Source organism: Myotis lucifugus, unplaced genomic scaffold (genome assembly GCF_000147115.1).
Source record: "Myotis lucifugus unplaced genomic scaffold, Myoluc2.0 scaffold_178, whole genome shotgun sequence".
NCBI lineage: Eukaryota > Metazoa > Chordata > Mammalia > Chiroptera > Vespertilionidae > Myotis > Myotis lucifugus.
This window is the reverse complement of record NW_005871226.1, coordinates 839,023-861,838: the sequence shown is the minus strand read 5'-3', so window position 1 is coordinate 861,838 and position 22,816 is coordinate 839,023. Positions and strand designations below refer to the sequence as shown.

The 22,816-nt window shown below is 39.5% G+C and overlaps 1 protein-coding gene across 1 annotated transcript in view; it reads right to left on the bottom strand.

The window, feature by feature from the left end:
- Window positions 1-22,816, bottom strand: part of ATRN (attractin) — a 145,714-nt gene that overhangs the window by 121,703 nt on the left and 1,195 nt on the right. The window contains exon 2 of the mRNA XM_023760305.1: window positions 22,686-22,722. Coding sequence (XP_023616073.1) covers window positions 22,686-22,722 — 37 coding nt within the window. The remainder of the gene's footprint in view (window positions 1-22,685; window positions 22,723-22,816) is intronic.

Sequence of the window (22,816 nt, the reverse complement as noted above, 5' to 3'; positions counted from 1 at the left end):
ATTTTTCTACTATGTTAGAAGTCACTAACATAGGGTCTTATTTAGTTTTTTATTTTAACAGGTAGTCACCTGTTTAGTTTTAGCATGTGGATCTTGGGCTCCTTTTCTGGTCTATTCATGGCAGATTAATTTCAGAGCCTTTGTGGCATTATTTGGCCTGCTTTGTTTATCTGGGTGCCACTGGGCTCCCACTGGTCCCTGCTGCTTGAGGAAGTAAAATAAGTTTCCCCAAGCCAGGCTGCCAGGTAGCTCTTGGTGGGGAAGGGGTGTGACAGCCCCAGTGTCTCTAAGTGGGAAAGGCAAGTCTTGAGCACATAGAGACAAAGAAGCTTCCCAGAACGTATTACTTACTATAGCTGAGTCCCTCTTGTCTGCCCCTGTGTCTCTGGGTATCTTCTCTGAGAAGATGATCAGGCCCACAAGGCCAAAGACACTTTCCCAGACTAGGCCACTTTTAGCTGTATCCTTTTTGCAGGTAGTGCCTCCTGGTATCTTTGGGAGGGGGAGGAGAGTTGCAAGTCCTCAAGTACTAAAACACTTCTCACACTGGAATGCCTGCTGTAGCTCTTGAGTCAGTTCTGCCTGCTTGCCTTGGTATCTCTCAGTGGAAAAGAGAAGTCTCAAGACAGGGGGACTTCTTCTTGGAACATATTCAATGGAACTCCCAATTGATCATCATTGATGATGTTGACAGGCTTGCATGAGCTTTCAGATGGACTCCCATTTGATTCAGGGGAGGAATGAGCCCATCTGGATGCTAGTTCGGAAAGTCAGGAACTGGTTTAGGTGGCCTTCTTCTGTTCAGTGGGGGGATGCAAGATGTCCTATGACTATGTTGTTCTTCCAGTCCTATGATCCCAAACCAGCTTACCTTCTTCTTACAACCTTTCAGAGTTCTCCTTTGGTTGTCTTCTGCACCAATTCCAGTATTTACACTTTTTAGACTTAGCAGGAAAAAATGGATCTATACCATCTCATCTGTACTGGAAGTCTCCCTATGAATCTATTTTGATTATCTGTTGTCTCTCTTGATTTTCAATCATTTCTTTTATTTTTATATATCTGATTATTTTATTGAATGAAAACTAAGTTTTATAAATATTTATTATATGTTATAAATATATACAGTATAATTATATATGTAATATATTATCAGTGAATACATGAAAACTATACAGATAACTTGAACTAATGGTTGATGGTGTCTTCCTCCAGAGAAGATTTATATTTGCTTCTAGCATGCAATAAATGACCTTAATCCAATCAAGGATTACGGTGATTTGGAAGCTAGGCTTTAGCCTTTGTGAGAGCTGACCTATTTTCAGTTCACCTATCCTTCAGGGTTCTCAACTAAAAGCCTGGGGTGTTTTCCAGTGCCCCTCTTTCTTAGCAGGTCCTGAATTCCAATTTTGTCCCCCAAGTCTACATGATTACCAGAAACTCTGCTCAGAATCTCAGTCTGTCTGCCACAATTTTCTGCTCAACCTCCTAGCTGCACATTTCAAACCAGCCAATCACTCCATGAGAAAAGCTGTACCAAAAGTTGATCTTACCACTCTGGGCTTTCCTTCTCGCCAAAATTTTGGTCTCTCAAGTCCTTGCTATCTACCTTGCTCACTCGCCAAAGCCCTCAAACAAATTTAAAAATAAAAAAAAAACTGCCCTGATCGGTTTGGCTCAGTGGATAGAGCGTCAGCCTGCGGACTGGAGGGTCCCGGGTTCGATTCCCATCAAGGGCATGTACCTTGGTTGCGGGCGCATCGCCAGTGGGGAGTGTGCAGGAGGCAGCTGAATCGATGTTTCTCTCATCGATGTTTCTACCTCTCTATCCCTCTCCCTTCCTCTCTGTAAAAAATCAATGAAATATATTAAAAAATAAATAAACTTCCCAGCTTTTCTAGTTACTTTCAGCTAAAGTGTTGGCTTTTTTTAAAAAAAGCTATTCTACCACTGATAGAAACAGAAATTTCCCCAGTAGCTTATTTTATGATATGAAATATTATTGGGAATTGTTATTTAGAGAACAGAATTAGGCACTAAAAGTGCTTAATGCTACCTAGGTTGGTTTCTAGAATTTTTCAGTAGAGAGAACTAGGAAACACACTTTTAAAAAAGAAAATACATCTCGAGTTCACACTTACATTTCCAACTCAAAGTTAGGATCCCAGAATTCTTACTCAACTTCTATGATTGTATCTCTTTATCACACCAAAATCTAGTGCCCCAATCTACACTAATAAAAGGCTAAGTGACTGACCGTCCGTCTGACCAACCAATCGGTACATATGACGTGCACTGGCAATTTAAAAGTGTTGACTCGCACATGTGATACAATAAAGCTCTCGCTGGCGCCAATCACACGTGTGTTTTAATTTTATAATACTATGTTTATATACTATTTTGAAATGTAATTTTTTGCAGTAACGTAATTACCGCACGAATCTTTCTTCTAATTAATTTTCTTTCAATGTGCACGAATCCATACACTGGGCCACTAGTCTAATATAATTATCCACTTGCTTTACCTTACACACCTCCAGAATAACAACACCAATATTACTAACAGCTATATGATTACTAAAGAGTATACAGTGTCTTTTTTGCAGTTCTTTGTCCTGAGTGATATATCCCACTAGAAATGGTAGTCATGTCACCATGTTTCACAGTCGCCTGAAATACTCTCTGTGCTTCAACCTCAGTTCAATCATTTAGGTGCACTTGTTTCATTTTGCTTTTGATATTTGGACACTGTCCTTTTCTCTCATTTTAATTTATTTTTGTTTCATAATATGGTAAAGCATCTGATTGATTCTAAAACCCAATCCAGCCCTAGCTAGTTTGGCTCAGTGGGTGGAACATCAGCCTGCAGACTGAAAGGTCCCAGGTTTGATTCCAGTCAAAGACACATGCCGGGTTGCGGGCTCAATCCCCAGTAAGGGGCGTGCAGGAGGCAACCAATCAGTGATTCTCTCTCATCAGTGACATTTCTCTCTCTCTCTCCCTTACCCTCCCTCTCTGAAACCAATAAAAATATATTTAATAAAAAAACCCCAATCCACAAAGTATATTAAGAACTCTAGGTTCCATCCCTGCTTCTTCTACCCCATTCCTTTCCTTAGAGAAACACTTTCTATTAGTTTTTGGGTCTATGCATTTATATAACAATATTTGTGTATATATTTGTATACACTCTTTCTTTGAAAAACGGTAGCATACAATATCACTGTTCTGCTCCTTGATTTTTCATTCAACAATATATTCTCGAGATGACCACACAGCATATATATAGTCCTTGTTCCTTTTTATAGCTACTCCATTTACAAATATGGTGTGGACATACCATATTTTGTTTAACCAATCCTTTGATGCTCTGGGCCTAGACTAACCTGCTACTGAATTTTTTAAAAATATTTTAAATTCACATAAGATTTTAAATGGTCTCATTGTGATGGCCAGAAAAATAAAATGGCTGGTATTCTGTCCGGCCTTTGCTGTCACAGCTTAAAGCAAAGAAGTTAACTATATAAGCAAGAAACAAAATATACTAACAAAGCCCCTACACAAATTACTGATACAGGGTGCTCAACAGGAGTACACATTAACATCAGCCACAGAGCTTAAAAGACACAAGTGACAAATAATGGGGCCCCAATGCAAACCACTCTCTAGAGGAACTCAGCATTGCACTAGTGTCTTTAAGAGTTCATCAAATGAGCCTAATACATACTCCAAATTAAGAACAAATCATCCATAACAATCTTGAAATTCCTAGGTATTAAAGAAAGTAGCTAAATTTTTGGCAAAAATATTAAAAACAATTCCACATTCCAAAGTCTCACTCTCAGTCAGAAAATTTTAATTCTAATTCCTTAAAATCAAAACCTAACGAAAAACAGTTCCCCCTGGCCAGTGGATCAGTGGTTAGAGAGCCAGCCCGCACACCGAAGGTCTCAGGTTTGATTCCCGGTCAGGGCACGTACCTGGGTTGCAGTTTGATCCCCAGCTCAGTCGGGGCACCTCCTGGAGGCAACCAATCAATGTGTCTCATCACTGTTTTGCTCTCCCTTCCTCCCTCCCACCCTCTAAAAAAGCAATGGGAAAAAAAAATCCTCAGGTGAGTATTAACAACAATTTTTAAAAGTTCATGAAAATTTATTCATGCTAATAAGCCCTAAAATGTAACAAATTAAGCATTTGTCCTAATTATTTTTAAAATAATAAACCTATATCTATTATAAATGATACAACATTACAACTGAGTGTTGTGCACTTTAATGTTTAGGATATCCTACTATACCCATCCATGATAATAATTAAAAATAGAAAATAATACACTTCCTCATTTAAAAAAATAAATCATCTACTTGAAAGAGTCAATAAAAGGGACAATTCCTGTGCTCAAACTCTGGGCTCTGTCCTTGGAGTTGGCCTGGATCCAGTTCTCTATGATCCCTCTATAAGTAATCCTTATCTGCATTCATGGCTTCATCTATCATCTACATGCTGATAACTGCCCATGCTATATTTCCAGCACAAAGCAAGACCCACGTTTCAGACTCATATTTCCTATGCCATAAATTTAAGTCATTAGTCCCCTTCTTTTACCTCTTGCTTTTTTTCACCATTTTGTCATCATCCACCCTAACTTTCAAAACTTATCAACTCTTCCTTTGCCTCGCCCATTTATTTAGCCTACAAAACCACTCATTTCCCCCCTTTTCCTATCCCCTTTGCCAATGCCAATGCCCTACTTAAAATTCTCCTCATCCAAGTTTGGTCTCCTGCAATAACTAAGCCCAGCTCTGTGATCTGGCCAGTTCTCTACAGAGCCACCTGTCATCTTCCTCAAAGGCTAATTTGATCACATCAAAACCTGCTTGGAAACCTTTTCTTGCCTTAACACTGCATGAAAGGTCCATCACAATCCAACCCCTACTTATTTCTCCTGATCCATCTCTAGCCACTGCTCCCCAGACAAAGCAGCCCATATTGCAGCAATGTCGAATGTCACTCTTCCCTCAACTCACCTGCCTGTAAGTCCCCAAACATTAGCACATCCTGAATTCTCTGTTGGGCTTAACTTCCCTTCGTCCCTTCGCCCTCCTTCTTGTTTCCTCACCTAGTAAATTCCTAACCACCCTTTCAGATCTCAGTTCAAATTTACTTTGGAACTCTGGGAATAGTGCCCAATGTTTTTTGTACTGAGCTGAGTGTTGCCTTCTGTGTTGACTTACCATGTGGTCTGATTATCACTGACAGAGAGGAATATCTCTGCCCACTAGTCTGCCATGGTTTTCTAAAGGACATACCGCATGTACTTTTTTCTCCACTGCCTAAAACATCATGGATGCCCACGTAATATTTGCTGCCCAATGAAGTTCCAACAAAGTTTTACAGCAACAAAAAATTTTGAGCTCTTATTACAAACAAAATTTACTACAAAAAAGTCCAGAATAAATTCCTATAATGTACCCATGACAGTCTGGAGAGAAGAGCAGTTCATAAAGAACTGGAGGAGGAGCCTTTGTTCAAAACATCTGAACACTGACTCTACCCTATCACCTCAGATGAAAAGGTACCTTGTGAATGCCTAGTTTGGTTCAAGAACCAGGAGAGTTCAATAATTTAAATAAAGCCTTCCCTTAAGCACCCATATAATGATAGTTTGTATTATGTTTTTCTAAATAGCAATGAAAACTCAGAGCATAAAAAGGCAATACAGAACAAAAACTGGGAGTTCCAGAACCAACACAACTCAACCTGCAAAGAAACCAGGAGCCAAAAACCTGGCTCAGACACAAGCTATATCTGGCTCTGCTCTGTGTAGTCTCTCGTTTCTTCTAGGTTTCTAGACACATCCTTCACAAATAATTTGAGATACTAAATTAATCTTATGGGGGAATATATCTTCCCATCAACTACAGCCCACCTGAAATAATAAAACAGCCCCATTCTCCCAGGCTTAAAATGTTGGTGTAACGTTTGTTAGCTTCTTCCTCTATTTTATTTCCTTCATCAAATGTATGACCAATTTATGATACAATTGCCATCAAAGACTTCCTTACATTCATTCCTTCATCTCCAATTCCACTGCTACGCTCTACTCCAAGTCCAAACAATTCATAGTAGCCTTACTGCCAAAGATTTTGGCTACCTCTACAGTTTCCGTGAACTGCCCACAAAGTCTGCTTAGCATCCCACAGCAAGAACAACATTCCTAAAGGACCTATGTCACCATGTTACTACCCTTGTCAAGTGTTTACAATGACTCTGCACAGGCTATGGAATGAAGTTCAAACTCCTGATTGTGATATTCTGACTACTAAGAATGTCAATCCTCCCTCTTACTCTGACAAGTCAGTTCCCCAAAACACTGTCCCCCAAACACTCTATGCCCATTCTCATCTCAATTGTGCTTTTACTCACACCATATTCCCCATCTCTTCCTGGAAAGCAAACCCAGCCACCCACACACATTTTCCCCTACATAATATATGCTTTTGATCTTTCTTGTGTATCCAATAACCAAGATATCTTCTAGGCCCCTGAATATTTAGACCCAAAACAGCACAAAATAGGATTCCATTCAACCAAAGACCAATCCTGTTGGCAATCAACTCAGTGTAACTACATTCCTTTCAAAGAATCCCTATAAATATACAGTAATGAAAGGAAAGAAAAAGCAATTAGTAAGGATAAAGAAACAGAAGCTTAAGGAAACTGACATTTAACTCCAACTCCTGCTCATCATGTAACACCTTTTATTTGTATATCATCTTATTAAACTTTTCAGAATTTTTTATGTTTATTTAAGAATAGAAAGACATACACAATCTGGCTCCTACCTACAAATGGAGGGGGGAGAATACCAGCAGATTCTTAGATAATTTTTAGTGGTTAAATACTCGAGATTTGATGATAGTCTGGAGGTAAGGAAAAAAGAATATGTAAGGAAAACACCCTGATTTTTGGCCTATGCTGACAAGAATGAGAACTGAACATGCTTGGAGTAAAAATCAAGAGTTCTAGTTCATAGTGTTTAGAGTCCTGGGACTAAGAACATCTGAATATGAAATGTAGATAAGAAGAGGATTGGGTACAGATACACAGAGAGTGTGTCTTTAAGTACTCTAATTTCTAGAGGTCAGAGGAGGAAAGAGTTTGCAAATGAGCAAACAGTCAAGTATGGGGGAAAATAGATAAGAAAAAGGAGCATGGAGTATGCAGATCAGAAATAAAGAAACAGTCACAATTTATTGGCAGCATGATTATCAACATAAAAAACAGGAGAATCCAGTTTTGTATTGATAGTCAAGCTTTCAATACCACAAAAATGTAGGACAGTTTCCTAGACAAGTTCAATATAGGAGAAAATCAATTCTGCTTTCACAGCTCTGCCATCACCATGATTTTAAGACCCAGCTAGTCTCTGGTCCTAAGACGATGAGACAGTTGTGATACCCTCTCTCCACCAAGGGAGTCCAGCCAAGCTCCAGCCTAGACCCAGATAGGTAAGTTCAGCAGAGATCAACCAAGTTGCCCAGACAACCAGGAGATTCATGAGCTACGTATTACTGAATGTTATAATGATAACAATAAAAATTCCATTCTTATGCATCAATTAGATTATGATCATAGGAACAAAATTATGTGTCTAGGGTAAATCCAATAAAAGTATATCAGACCACTTTGGGAAAAAGTTACAAGAATTTACTTAAAGACATAAAAGACTCGATGGCCATACCACCCTGAATGCACCCAATCGCATCTGAAGACATAAAAGAAACCCAAATAAATGGAAATACAAACCATGTCTGGATGGGAAGACTCTATATCACAAAAATGACAAATTTCCTCAGGCTAATCTCAATATTCCAAACAAAATCTCAACAAGGACTTTTATTGAAATTAGAGAAGCAAAGGGCTAAAAGCAACTAAGACAAAGTTGATATTTTATATGACTACAGTGTACTTCAAATCTATAGGGGGAAAACATATTCTAATTCATTCTCTTTTTAAAAAAATCTTCACCCAAGGACATGCTTTTATTGATTTTAGAGAGTATAGAGAGGGAAAGAGAGGGAGAGGAAGAGAGAGAGAGAAGAAGAGAGAGTCAAACAGACAGAAACATTGATGTGAGAGTGAAACATCAATCAGTTACCTCTTCTATGCACCCAGACCAGAGATCGAACCCACAACCTGGATATGTGCCCTGACCAGGAATCAAACCTGTGACCTTCCAGTGTATGGGAGGACACTCCAATCAACTGAGCCACACCGGCCAGGGCAAAAAACATATTATTCTATAAATGGGACTGGGACAACTGCTTACCAAATAAAAATAATCAAATTAGATCATTACAACAAACTATACATAAAAATAAATTACAGGTAGATAAAAGATGAAAATGTGAAAAAGTAACAAATTTAAACACTGAGGAAGTAAGATAGAAGGGTATCTTTACAACATCGGTATAGGGAGAAAAAATTTTAAATATAACACAAAAAGCACAAACCATAAAGAGTGATAAAATTGATCATATTATAATTTGAAATTTCTGTTAAAAAAAAAAGCACCACAAAGAAAGTTAAAGACAAGCCATAATGTATTGCTGCTGGTAATGTAAATTAGGTAAATCCCTATGGAAAGTTACTTGGCAATACCTAACAACATTTAAAATACACATATCCCTCTGGTAAAGCAATTTTACTTCTGAGAATTAATCCTAAAGGCAGATCCACCATTGTGTGAAATGACATGTATATAAGATCATTCAACTCTTCTATCTAATTCATACAATGGAATACCAAACAATTTTTTTAAAAAGAATATACTGGTATGAAACTATCTCCAACATAACATTATTCAGTGAGGATGAAGAAAGTAAAACAAAGTACAGGTAGTGATCAGAGTATGCCATTTAGATTTTTTTAAAAAAAAGGAAGGATAGGATACAACAAATATAATTGCTTATACTAGTATATGCAGCTAACACATTTGCAAGGCTACACAAGAACCTGTTAACAACTGACTACTCCCGGGGAAGGGAAGGAAAACTTTCCACCATATATCCTTTTGTAGCTTTTGAATGTATTACCTATTTTTTTAAAAAGACCATATTCTACCTAATCTAATACATGCCTTTTTTTTCTGATTTAATGTCTCTGAAACCAAGGTGCTTCTAAAGAATCACTAAACCTAGGCTATTTTCAAGGGGAGCAATGAAGAGAAATTAAGCTCCCCATTCTGGAAGGAGGAGTATCTACTTATATTACTCACAATTCTTCTGTAAGGTTTGTCCTTTCTCATCATTTTTTACTTATCCAATCATTTATAGGTAATTTTTCTGTTGTTGTTAACCCTCGCCCAAGAATATTTTTCCATTAATTTTTAAAAATATATTTTTATTGATTTCAGAGAGGAAGGGAGACGGAGTGAGAGATAGAAACATCAATGATGAGAGAGAATCATTGACTGGCTGCCTCCTGCACGCCCCCTACTGGGGATCGAGCCTGCAACCTGGCACGTGCCCTTGACCGGAATCGAACCTGGGACCTTTCAGTCTGCAGGCCGATGCTCTATCCACTGAGACAAAACAGGTAGGGCCCATTAATTTTTAGAAAGAGTAGAAAGAAAGGAGGGAGGGGGGAGAGAGAGAACATTAATGTGAAAGAAACATAGATGTGAAACATTGATTGGTTGCCTCCTGCATGCACTATGATCAGGAGCCAGGGATCGAACCTGCAACCCAGGTACATGCCCTTGACCAGGAATCAAACCCCTGAACCTTTGGTGCATGTGCTGACACTCTAACCACTGAGCACCACTGGTCAGGGCTATAGGTAAAAATGTTAAATTGTGAAATAAAATTTAAAAAGTCAATCACTAGGAGATTATTGCTGCATATATAATCCCAGGATGAATATCCAGAACTCCTGTCTATAATAATAAAGCGTAATATGCTAATGAGACTGGACATCCTTCCGGACGACCTTCCAGACAAAGCCGGGGCTATGAGGGAAGCCCGGGTCCCGAAGGGAAGCCAGTGTTGGCAGCCAGGAGAAGAAGGCCTATTCTTGCACAAATTTCATGCATTGGGCCTCTAGTAAATCAATAAAAAGGAAAGAAAAATTACTAATAAACAAAGGCAAGAAAAAGCAAATAAAGGTAACATCCAGATCACTGGACAGAATTCATAATCCAGGGGAGGAAATTACATGAGTGAATTAGAATAAAAATAAGAATTTAAGCCAAAAAAAGAACAACATAAAGACAAAACATCTTTTTTAAATGAATGAGAATGGTTACCAAACTACTATGGAATTTGAATTCTACTCAATAAATTTTTAAAAGTAATATAATGGGCCTTTTTCAATAACTCTACACTATACCAAAAATGATATTCTTTGCAACTATGTAAATACATTTTTATAATTGTATAAATTATCTGTATGTCAACCTAAACGTATGCAAGGAAGTAAATAAAATTTTTAAATTATTTTGGGTGCTTCAAAAGTTTAAAAACGACTATTCTAGAGAAAAACCATACATGCATCCACAAAGAGATATGTAAAGTGTGAATTACAGCAATTTGTAACAGCACACATTAGAAAAATCTAAATGACCATCAGCAGGATAATGAATGAATTGGAATTCTGTAATGAATATAGCTAGAATCTAGTAAAACTACATTTATGAACATAAATATTAATCTCAGAAGCATCAAAAAATGTATTTTATGGTAAGAAAAGCATGTTTACTTTTTATAAAGTTTGAAAAACATGACCTGTTTTTTGGAAACAACAGTATACTGGTATGTGTGTATGTGTGTGTCTGCAGTAAAACTAGAAACATGCATGCAAGGGAAACAATACACATCAACTACATCATACTACCTATCTCTGGGGAGAGAGTAAGGTAAACAGGATTAGGGAGGGGTAACACAGGAACTTTGGTTGGTATCTGTAATATTCTATATTACATAATTTATATTTATATTATTATGGAGTAATAATATTACTATGAAGAAAATTCAGCAAAGCTAGTTTGTAGGTACAAAGATATTCATTTTATTATTTGTATTTCTTCCATAGGCTTGATATATTTTATATTAAAAGGAAGTTAAAGTCGGTCCACAGAGACTGAATCAGCAAACCCATGACTGCTTTAAAGCAAACAATTACTTGGCCAGGGTTGCTCAATGTTATTCAACCAGTGGTCTAAATGATGTTACAAAAGAAAAGCATAAGACACAATGTTTAAATATGAGTCATGGAACCCTAGCTGGCTTGGCTCAGTGGATAGAGTGTTGGCCTGCAGACCCAAGGGTCCCAGGTTTGATTCCGGTCAAGGGCATATACCATGGTTGTGGGCACATCCCCAGTAGGGTGTGTGCAGGGGGCAGCTGATCGATGTTTCTCTCTCATCGATGTTTCTAACTCTCTATCCTTCTCCCTTCCTCTCTGTAAAAAATCAATAAAATATATTTTTTTAAAAATATGAGTCATGGAAGGGCAAAAAAATTAATCTCTATTTACAAATTTACCTCAATATTAACTTGTCAAATCTAATCAAAATCCAGCTTTGCAAGATGCCCTTTGCACTTCAAAAATCCCATTGTTAAAAGGGGAAAATTAAGTAACAATTACAACCAGTTCGGCCTTTTTATTCAATTTTGGAAAAAAAAAAATCCATACAGGAACCATGCTATTTGCAGAGAAATGCCTACAAATAGCTGAAAACCACTATTATTTTATGACGTAGAAACAAAACACAAAAAAATGCTAAGAAATAATTTTTAAAGCACAAATGCATGAATATCAAACAAAAGGAGGGGAAATTTGTCTAATTTTATAGTACAGAGTCAAATTAAATCCCTATTTTAATATACATTGATCCCAAAATTAAATGTCATTTTTTATTTGTGTATAAATCATGCTTTTCCTTACACATTAATTTAAAATACATTAAACATGTACCAACATGTTAAACAGGGAAAAGGTCAAATTTTCTATATTGTGAATGTCATTACAAATTATATTTCAAATCTATGTTATGATTTTTAAAAAATTACTTTTTACTCTATTTAAAAGTATCTTATAAAAAACAGGATGCAGCCCTAGTTGGTGTGCTCAATGGTCAGAGTATCAGCCCATGCATCAAAGGGTCCTGGGTTTGATTCTCGGTCAAGGGCATGCACCTAAGTTGTAGGTTCAATCCCTGGCCCTGGCCCTGGCCCTGGTCAGGGCACCAATCAATGTGTCTCTTTCACACTGATGTTTCTTTTCTTTTCTCTTCTCTCTCTCTCTCTCTCTCTCCCACCCCCGCCCCTTTTCTACCTCCATTTCACTTTCTCTAAAAATCAATGGAGCCCTAGCTGGTTTGGCCCAGTGGATAGAGCATCAGCCTGTGGACTGAAGGGTCCTGGGTTTGATTCCAGTCAAGGTCACATGCCCAGTTTGCAGGCTTGATGCCCAGTAGGGGGCATGCAGGAGACAACTACTCAATGATTCTCTCTCCCTCTCCCTTCCTCTCTGAAATCAATAAATATAAAAACAATAAAAATAAAATCAGTGGAAAAAATATCCTCAGGTGAGGATTAACAACAATAAGAAAAAACACAGGGTGCATTTTTTAGCCCTGGCTGGGTGGCTCAGTTGTTTGGAGCATCGTCCTATACACTGAAAGGCTGCAGGTTCCATTCCTGGTCAGGGCACATACCTAGGTTGAGGGTTTGATACCATCAGGGCACATATGGGAGGCAACCAATCACTGTTTCTTTCTCTCATTGATGTTTATCTCTCTCACTCTTTCCCTTCCTCTCTTTCTAAAAATTAACTAAAAAGGAAAAAGAAAACATATCCTGAAAAAGAAAACATATCCTTGAGTAAGGATTTTAAAAAAAACAAACAGGATTCATTTTTAAAGATTACCTTTTAATTTATAAGAGAGTCCATAAGAGTATACATTTTTCCAAAAGGATCTGTGAATCAAAAATATAGGAAACACTGGTGAAGAGAGGTGACTTTTGTGTGACTTAACAGCAGCTGATAAAATGCCAGCCCCTAATGGTTAGCTTTATTAATAAACAAATGAGAAAATTCTTAATTAGAATGCAAAAAGGACCAAGAGGAAATAATTTTAAAATTCATTCAACTTAGCCGAAACCGGTTTGGCTCAGTGGATAGAGCGTCGGCCTGCGGACTGAAAGATCCCAGGTTCGATTCCGGTCAAGGGCATGTACCTTGGTTGCGGGCATATCCCCAGTAGGAGATGTGCAGGAGGCAGCTGATCGATGTTTCTCTCTCATCGATGTTTCTGGCTCTCTCTCTCTCTCCCTTCCTCTCTGTAAAAAATCAAAATATATTTTTTAAAAAATTCATTCAACTTAATTACTGTACAATGTTAATCTCAATTTCTAAAAGAATAAATTCAGCCATCGAAAATTCAACCATGACTAAAATTAATTTCTATAAGTGAAAGACAGAATTCTAGATGAGAAAACATATAAATAAATAGCTAGAGTTGGCCCGAAAGGTGTGGCTCAGCAGTAGGGCATCGACCCAGGAAGCAAGGGATTGCCAGATCGATTTCTAATCAAGGCACATGCCCAGATTGCGGGTTCCACCCCCAGTAGGGGGCGTGCAGGCAGCTGATAGATGATGTTCCTCTCTTATCAATGTTTCTATCTCTCTATCCCTCTCCTTTTCTCTCAAAAAAAAAAATCAATAAAAACATATTTTTAAAACTAAACAGAGTTGAAGTTCATTCAAAATATAACTTGAAAAAACAGAAAACTTAAATTAAAAATTGAAAAGATAAAAATGAAAGCAGGCTTTCAAGTGCTAAAAGAAAAGCAGTTAAAGGGATATGACATCACTAAAACAAGGAGAAAGAAAAAAACAAGGCAAATATAAGAAGGTCGCCCTAAGGAGAAAAAATTAGAAAAAGGCTAATAATAAAGGGCTAGTTTGAAAGAATAGGGAGGAAAAGGGAAAATGAAAGGAAGAAAGTAACAAAATGAAGGATCAGAGTAGTACATGATATACTAGTAGGAATGTGAGTCACTTTTGCCACAATGCGTTTGGGAAATCACAGAAGTAAGAAACAAGTTTCATAACAGATTAGTGGCTGATAAATTTTCAGATACAATTATTCTAAAAAGTACTACAGTTTCATTTCAGTTTTAGAAACAAGATTGTGTGAAAGAGAGAAAATAGTATGATTTCATATTGTTCAGCCACAGTTCCAGGTAACTACTTTTATATTTAATTCTCAAGATAAAGATAACCTATAAATTTATTGAATCAGTTAATCATAGTTAGAAAAAAATGTTTAGACCATAAACATACTCTGCTTTTCTCCTATATATTTCTGTCCTCTATACTATAGTAAATAAAAAAATATTTGCTCATCTTGGGAACCTTTTGCAGAGATAAAGTTTAAATGTCAGATATCTGCTTTCAGACATATATTAAGACATTCATGCTCAACTTTTCTTTTTACTCAATAACCATATATTATCTTTTCAGATAAATAAACTCTATCTTCCAGGAATCAACCAAAACCTTTAAATGTCTATTATGTAAGTATTTTATATAAAGTTAAGTTTTATATTTTATATAAAGTTTATATGCTCCCAATATAGCATAATTTCACACAATGTGCACATATTTGTTTGCTTCCTCCCATCATCCTCTCTGTTCCCCCATTACAAAATCAGGAGATGAATAACTGCCATTCAATGACTTGGCTCTACTAGATTGAAACTCAACACAGGACAATCCTCACTGTAGTAATCTCAAAGAGCCAGTATAATGCATTCTACCTAAAGGGTCTCTCACAAATCCCTGTAATGATAGAGTGAATTCCTAGTAAACTGGAGATCAGCATTTTGTTACTTGTTATAATATTTTCCAGAATATTCCCAATTTTCATCATCAATACTTAGTATTCACCAAATGGCAGGTTCTAAGAATACACAGCAATGTCACTGTTTTCACCTGCCCAGCAGTGGCCCCACTTTCTGGTAACATAACATGTGTTTTCCTTTCTCCTTCCTTGCTCCTCTTTCTCAATTCATGCCATCTAATGAAGCTGAACTTCATCCTCCACTCCCAGAGCAGGTACTCAACTCAGGAGGATGCTAAGCCAGTTTGACTTAGCCTTCCTGAGAGTGAGGCCGGTAAAAAGCAGAGCAAAGTAAAGGGATGGAGAGAGTGAGAACAACTGGTCCACTGGATTCAGCCATGCATGAAGCCAACAATATTCCCACTGACTTTTCTGTCACATAAACCTGTAAATCTCACCTGACCAGCGTGACTCGGTGGGTGAGCATTGACCTATGAACCATGAGGATGCCCAGGTTGCAGGGTCGATCCCCAGTGTACAGGAGACAGCCAATCAATGATTCTCTCTCATCACCGATGTTTCTCTCTCTCCCTTTCCCCTCCTCTCTGAAATCCATAAAAACATATTAAAAACAAGCAGTAAATCTCTCATCTTTTTCTCTTAAGCTTGTATAAGTTGGGTGTCTGTCACTAAAAGAACTTAGACAGAAATCATATCCAATACAATTTACAAACAGAATGACAATTACTGAGCCCTCAACTATAAAACTGGCTTAACAGGGCTGAGATACAAGGCAGTGAGAACAGTCTCATCTCCAGCTGGTAGTTGGCAATCCCAGTTAAGCAGTATCAAAGAAACAAGCTACAACTATTGGCTATGGTAACTTAGGGTTCAGATCATATGCCCATCAAAATTGGAACATTGAAAGACTTGGGAGGAAAATATCAGGAATTTAGACCATGTTATCAACCAAAAGCATAAGGCCCAAAGTCCTTGGTATGGAATATACAGACTTTCATGATCTGGCCCTACGTCCCTCTGCACGTTAGAAATTATTCTATATTGTAAGGGACAGGAAATTCAACACTAACTGGCATAAGAAATGTAGTACCTCACAAAACTGAAAAGTACATTCAGGCAAGTCTTGATCCAGAAATTCAGAGTCATCAGGTCTCCAACTCCACTTCTCTGACATCCTCCCTCCTCTAGGAGTTGCTCAGACCTCAGGTGGGCTCCTATCACAACAGCAATGCTGCCAGCTGTGATAGTTGTAGGTTCCACAGCCTCACCACATAGAGGGCAGATGACAAAGCATCTGCTTCATAAACACCCACCGAGAGGCCTCTAGCAAGTTCTGAGATTCACTCTGATTGAGTCATCTTAGATTACTGCCTACCTCAAAACAATCACTGCAGCCAGAGACTGGAATGAACTGATGGCTTAGCGAGGTCAAGGATGTACCCTAAAGCTGAAGGTTTTAGGAAAGGCAGAGGGAAAGCCATTATCACCTTCCAAGGCACCCCTCACAAGTTATACTCTAACAACTATCTATGTTTAATTCTCTAAGTGTTGTGGTTTGAACTATGTCCCCCACAAAAAAAAAATATTTTGAAGTCCTAAACCCCGAGTACATGTGAATGTGACCTCATGTACAAACGGTCTTTGCAGATGTACTCAAGTTACTAGTAAAATGTACTCAAGCCATATATCCAATAAGACTGGCATCCTTATAAAAAGAGAAGACAAACAGGGAGAATGTCATGAGAATGAAATGATGGAGGCAGACACTGAAATGATGTACCTGCATGCCAAGGAATGCTCAGGGTTGCTTGCAATTCCAGAAACTAAGAGGAAGGCAAGGAACAGATTCTCCCTTATTCAGTGAAAGTATGGCCCCACCAAGACTTTCATTTCAGATTTCTGACCTCCAGAACTGTGCAATTGGATTTCTGTTGTTTTAAACCACCCATTTTGTAACACTTTGTTACCACAAAACTAGGAAACTAATACCCTAATAAGTGTTTAACAGTTCCTGATTCTGTCTTTGCACAAGCTCTTTGCTCCTTCTGAAATGCCCTTCTCCCCCACTAGTATTCATGTTTCACTATTCACACTAAACTTCTCAGATCCGTCCAAAATGTCTTCTTCTCTGTATACTTTCCACCTGAGCCCTCAAAAGGTTAGTCTCTCCACCACATATTAACCCGGCACCACATCCTGCCTGTATTTTTATTATTAATTTCCGATTGCCTGTGCACTTAGCTGCTTTTCAGAATTATGAGCTCTCCAATGGGAAAGCAGGGCATGATTCTTACCTACATTCATATGTTCAAGGCATGCACATAACCTAATACATAATAATCACTCATTCGGTAGCTACCCATGAATTAAACGGGTTGATAACTCATCTCAAAAGAAGATAAACAGGTATGATTTTGGAGAATTTGCTATTATAGATTATAGAGAACTGAAGATGGGCCTTGGGATAGAATCTATATAAGTAGAGAAGAATGTGGGGCAGGGAGGCGGAATAGTGCTGAATTAACAAATATGCAGGAAAACTATAAAGTGGAAGAATTTGTTTAGGAAAAAAGACAGTGTATAGGGCAGTGGGAGCCTTCTGTTGACAGTCAATTTACAGTTAAGAGGAGTGAAAAAAAAGAGGTTTAGATAGTGACACATATTTTCAGGGGATTATGTGACAAAGTGTAGAATGGACTGTGGAAGTGCAAGAGGACCAGTCAGGGTGTAACAGAGGCAGGTTAGCAATGAGGTAAAGGACCAGGTACACTAGAATGGCAACAGGAGAAATGGAAATGAAAAATTTCTAAGACTTTAGAAAAGAGAGAAGAAAGAGCAATGAATTACTCTTAAATATTGACTGTTGTTTATCTAAAGTCAGATTTGCTACTGAAATAAGAAAGTGCAAAGGAAAAGACTATTATTTCAATGAGGATAAGAAGTTTGGTCTTACACATGGCTCATTCTGAGATGACATTAAAAGATCCCAGTAAAGATACCCAGCAAACAGTAGAAAATAAGACAATAAAGTTTAGGAGAAACAGAAGGACAAAAGATATATGGCAGTCATATAGGCAAAAATGACTTTTGGGGGCCAGTTTTATAACTTTATTCTAAAATCAGCAGTTAGTTCTCAACCATATTAACTGTAGATTTTTTAAAGTGGGGATGGGTACTTAGGTAACCAACATATAGAGCTTGTTTGGTGAATCTTCATCCTCATTATATTTTCTGGACAACCACACCTGAGTACAGTATGGGACATTTCTTACTCCTTTAGCCCAAACAGCTTTGTTGAGCCTGGTGTCAATGCGTACATCTAGAGTTCCCATCTCCTTCATGGTAAATTTCCCAATCTCTTTAAGCCTGAGGGGAACACTTCTTAAAACCCACTCCATGGGTGGGCTTGTGACTATTGATAGTATATTCTCTGGTCACTACCTTGTTGATGGCAGAACGGTCTTTCTTCTACTCTCCACCCTTCTTATGGGAGCCATTCTACCAGGCCCAAGTTGGAAAAGAAGCTCAAGGTGTTTCTCAAAGGATTTAGGTCAGCCCTTCCACAGAATGTTCATAAAAGGTGACTGGACTCAGATAAAAATGAAAGGTCAAATGGTACAATGGAAAGCAAGGGTTTGGGAATTAGACAAGGCCTGAGTTCAAACCACAATTGTTTATAAGTTGGGCAAGTAATTTCAATATATACTCACCTATGAAATGGGAATACCTTTAATCTAAGGATTACAAGGAGTAATTCCTAAAAGGTACTTAACACAACACCTGTAAAAAATGGATGCTAGAAAAATGGTAATAGCTGCTGCTGTGACTACTACTAGTAGTTACTGTATATGCCAGGCACAAAACAGATCTCTCTCTCTCTCTCTCTCTCTCTCTCTATATATATATATATATATATATACACACACACACACACACACTAGAGGCCTGGTGCACGAAATTCGTGCATGGGTAGGGTCCCTAGGCCTGGCTGGCGATCAGGGCCGATTGGGGCCTTCCGGCTGCTGGCTGGGGCCTTCCTTCGTTCCTCACCGCCCCCTGGTGGTCAGCGCAAATCATAGCGAGCGATTGAACTCCCAGTCTCCCGGTTGAACTCCCAAGAGACACTTTGCATATTAGCCTTTTATATATATAGAATGAATATATCTATATATATATATATATATATATATATATATATATATATATATATATAAAAGCCTAAGTGACCAAACAACCATTCAACCGGTTGCTATGATAAGCACTGACCACCAGGGGGCAAATGCTCAACGCAGGAGCTGCCCCCTGCTGGTCAGTGCTCTCCCACAGTGGGAGCACCACTCAGCTGACTGACAGGCGCCAGACGCAGGGCTCACAGCTGGCCACTGCAGCCTGGAGACCGCAGCAGAGAGGCAGCGAGCCTACTGAGCAGCGGTGGCAGGCACAGCAGGGCCGGGATGAGCAGGAGCAGCAGAAAGGAGTGGCAGGTGGCGCTGGACTGCCGGTTTTGGCCTGATCCTCACAGGCCACACCAAGGGACCCCACCAGTGCACGAATCTGTGCACCGGGCCTCTAGTATTAAATAACTGCCTACTTCTTTTCTTTTTCTTCTATAGAAGGTAGCTCAACATCATGGGTAACTACAAGGCTCCAATTCACTAGGTTATTCTATTCTATCCTCCCAAAAGTTTTGTATAGCAAGAACTTTAAAAAATTAAATGCATATTAATTTCATAAATGGACTTAATATCTTTATTCTCTAACTTGATATTTATCCTCCAAAGAAATATTTCTATGGTGATGTCACAAGTAGAAAAAAAAGATCACTGAATTATAAAGATTCACATAAAAATGAATGAAAGTGGTACTGCTTTAGAAATCATCCACAAAGATTCCAGTTATTTTTATTATAATGGCACCATTAAATTTATTCTCTGCAATTAATCATTTTTGTAGCATCTTTCATTTGGGGAAAAAAATCAAGTGATATTCTAACTACAACCACACAAAAATCCAAATTTTACACAATACTGTAAGAGTTGTCCTGAAGATTAAATGAAACAATGTATAAGAAAATGCTTGACCAGGTCCCTGGTATTTAATATGCACTCAGAGATAACTTCAGTAAAATCTAATCCTCTTATTATCCTACATTCCTTTCAATTAATGAAAGAGTCGAGTCCTTATAATAGCAATTATAACATGGGATTTATGGAACTAAAAAGCTTTGAAAAACACACCAACTTGATGCCAATACAAACCAGAAAGGTCTCCATTTTAATGTCTCTTAGTTTAACAAGAAGGAGGTTTATAAGTTAAATCAAGATACATACCACTATAATCAAAACCAGTACTTCACTCTTCCCCTAAAAATAATCCTTCAACTAAAACTTAAAAAGCTTTTTTAAAGGTCAGAGACATAAGTTCCTCTCACTTTCATTTCTAAAGATGCAAATGCCAGAAGCCCACAAAATATAATAAAATTTATCAAAGTCAAAGGAAAGGACACTGACACCAGCTCAAACTGGCTCAAATGCAGTGTCCACAAGAACCAGGGGAGCCCCTTCACTCAAGTGTGACACCATCCGAGACAACCAGTGTCAGGACTGCCTGTGCTCCATAACAAGTGATTCTTCTCTAATCCTCTGGACTTGCTATGTGAACACTCAGATCTGCTCTCTCTCCCTGGCAATCTCCTTCATATGTAGATAACTCGAATGCTTACACCTGTCCTACCAGTTGGATACCCTGAAAGCATCTCAGTGTGTGCAAAATTAAACATTTCCGGTCCGTTCCTCCTGTGTCCCTGTGTGTCTTAATGGCATCACTATCTTCTCAATAGCCCAAAATAGAATCTAGTTTTCTTACTCTCAGCATTCCCCCCCTCTCTTCCCAAAAGCAAATCAGTTTCAAAGAAAGATCTGTCACTTACCTCTACAATACCACTCAGGACCTATCTCATATCCTATCTCTGGTTAGGGCTGTCCTGACCCACACTAACTGTTCCCACCTAGTTGCCCACCATCGCTCATGCTTAAAGTGAGTCCACCAACTAACTCTGTACAGACTGATCTTGCTCTGCATCCCCCTCCCCACACTACAGTCCCCCGCTGCCTACCATGGCATGCCAGATTTTCAGAACTTGAAAGAACTTTCCTCTGATCCAACCATACATTCACTTGATCTTGGAAGCTCCCCAAATTCAAAATGCTCTAGCCTTGCCTTCAAGGCCATTCCTGCTCAAGACCATTACCATCTAAAAAGCCTGTAATGTCGTGAAAACAAGACCATTCCACTGTTCACAGGCTAAAAGTCAAAATTCTCAACCCAACCAACAGGGATCCATCCACATGACCTGGCCCCTGCCTATCTCCCCAGTCTTGCCAGATTCCAACTCAAAGTCATTATTCAGTCGCTAAACTTCCCATTCCTAACTAAATCAAGTCCTCTCTTTGTCCCCTGCTCTTCACTTCCACGGCCTTATGCAAAATACTAAACTGATTATTGGATAAGTCTTTTCTTTCAATTATACAGTTACTTGTTAACAGCCTGTTTCCTGACCGGAATGTAAGATCCATGAAAGCAGGGACCCTATCTATCTTGTTTTTCCGTATTTCCTCACTCCTCCACATCTGAGATCAAAAGTGTTCAATAGAGCCCTGGCCAGGTGGCTCCACTGGTTGGAGCCACATCCCATACACCCAATGTAGCGGGCTGGATTCCAAGTCAGGGCACATACCTACCTAGGCTGTGGGTTCCATTCCTAGTTGGGACGCATACAGGAGGCAACCGATCGATGTTTCTCACATTGATGTTTCTCTCCCTCACCCTTCCTGTCTCTCTAAAATCAATAAAAACATATCCTCTGGCGAGGATGATTTTTTTTAAGTGTTCAGTAAATAACTACCAACGGCATGCGGGCCTCCGTAGCCCCCCTATGACTAGGGCTATTTGTGTACATGTCTTGTTCTTGCTATATCCCAAACGCCTTGTGAACTAGGCCAAAGTCTGGCTAATCTATTTGTATGCATTATCTGGAAATCCTTGCACAACTGAAGCAAATAATAGATAACTACTAATTAATTAATGAGTGATCTCTCCAAGAGGTACTGCCCTGAACCAGGCCAACTCAGAACTCCATAGTCCCCAGAAATCAGGGCCAACAGGAACCTCCTCTGATGCCCTCTCCGACCGACAGACAGACAGACAGACAGACCGTGTTCCAGTCTGCTGCTCCCAGGGAGCTTCAAAGGGCTGGTTTCCTCACTTTCCTTTAGCCAGCAACCATTGGTTCTTCTATCTCGAATACCTCGCAATCCTGCCCTTCCTACCTCCAGCAACAAATCGCGTCCAGGGCCCTCTCCGTGCAGAGCGCCGCCTCCCCGCGAGCAGTCGGGGGGCTCAGCAGGCCCTGGGGACAAGGGGCTGTCGGAACCGAGCGTGTAGGTAAGACTGGCTCCCCTTTCCGCCTTTCCTTTCACACCTCGATTATCCCCAAGAGGCCCCGTGTCACAGACGGCCTTTGATACATTTGGGGACCCTAAGCTTTTTTGTTGTTGTTCCCAGGTGGCTCGCCGCACCCCAACCCCTTCGGGGTACCCCCACCTCCGCCTCGAACCTTGTCATCGCCCGGTACAGGAAGACCCCAGGCCCCAGACGACCACCACCCCGGAAGCAAATGGTCCTCCAACACCGTGGGGCGGCCCGGCCTCCCCACTTTCCGTCTGGCATCCCCCTCGGGCCTGCAGCCGCCTCGAGCGCCCCCGAGCCCGCACCCCGGGCTGGGCCCGACCCTCCGGCACCGCCTTCCACTCACCTGAAGCGGCCCCCGCAATGCTGGCACTGCTCGCCCACTCAGGCGGCGTGCAGACGCACTGGCCGGTGCCGGGGTGCAGCGCCGCCCGTTACACACGGCCGGGTCACACTCCTTGGCCTCGGGGCGACCGA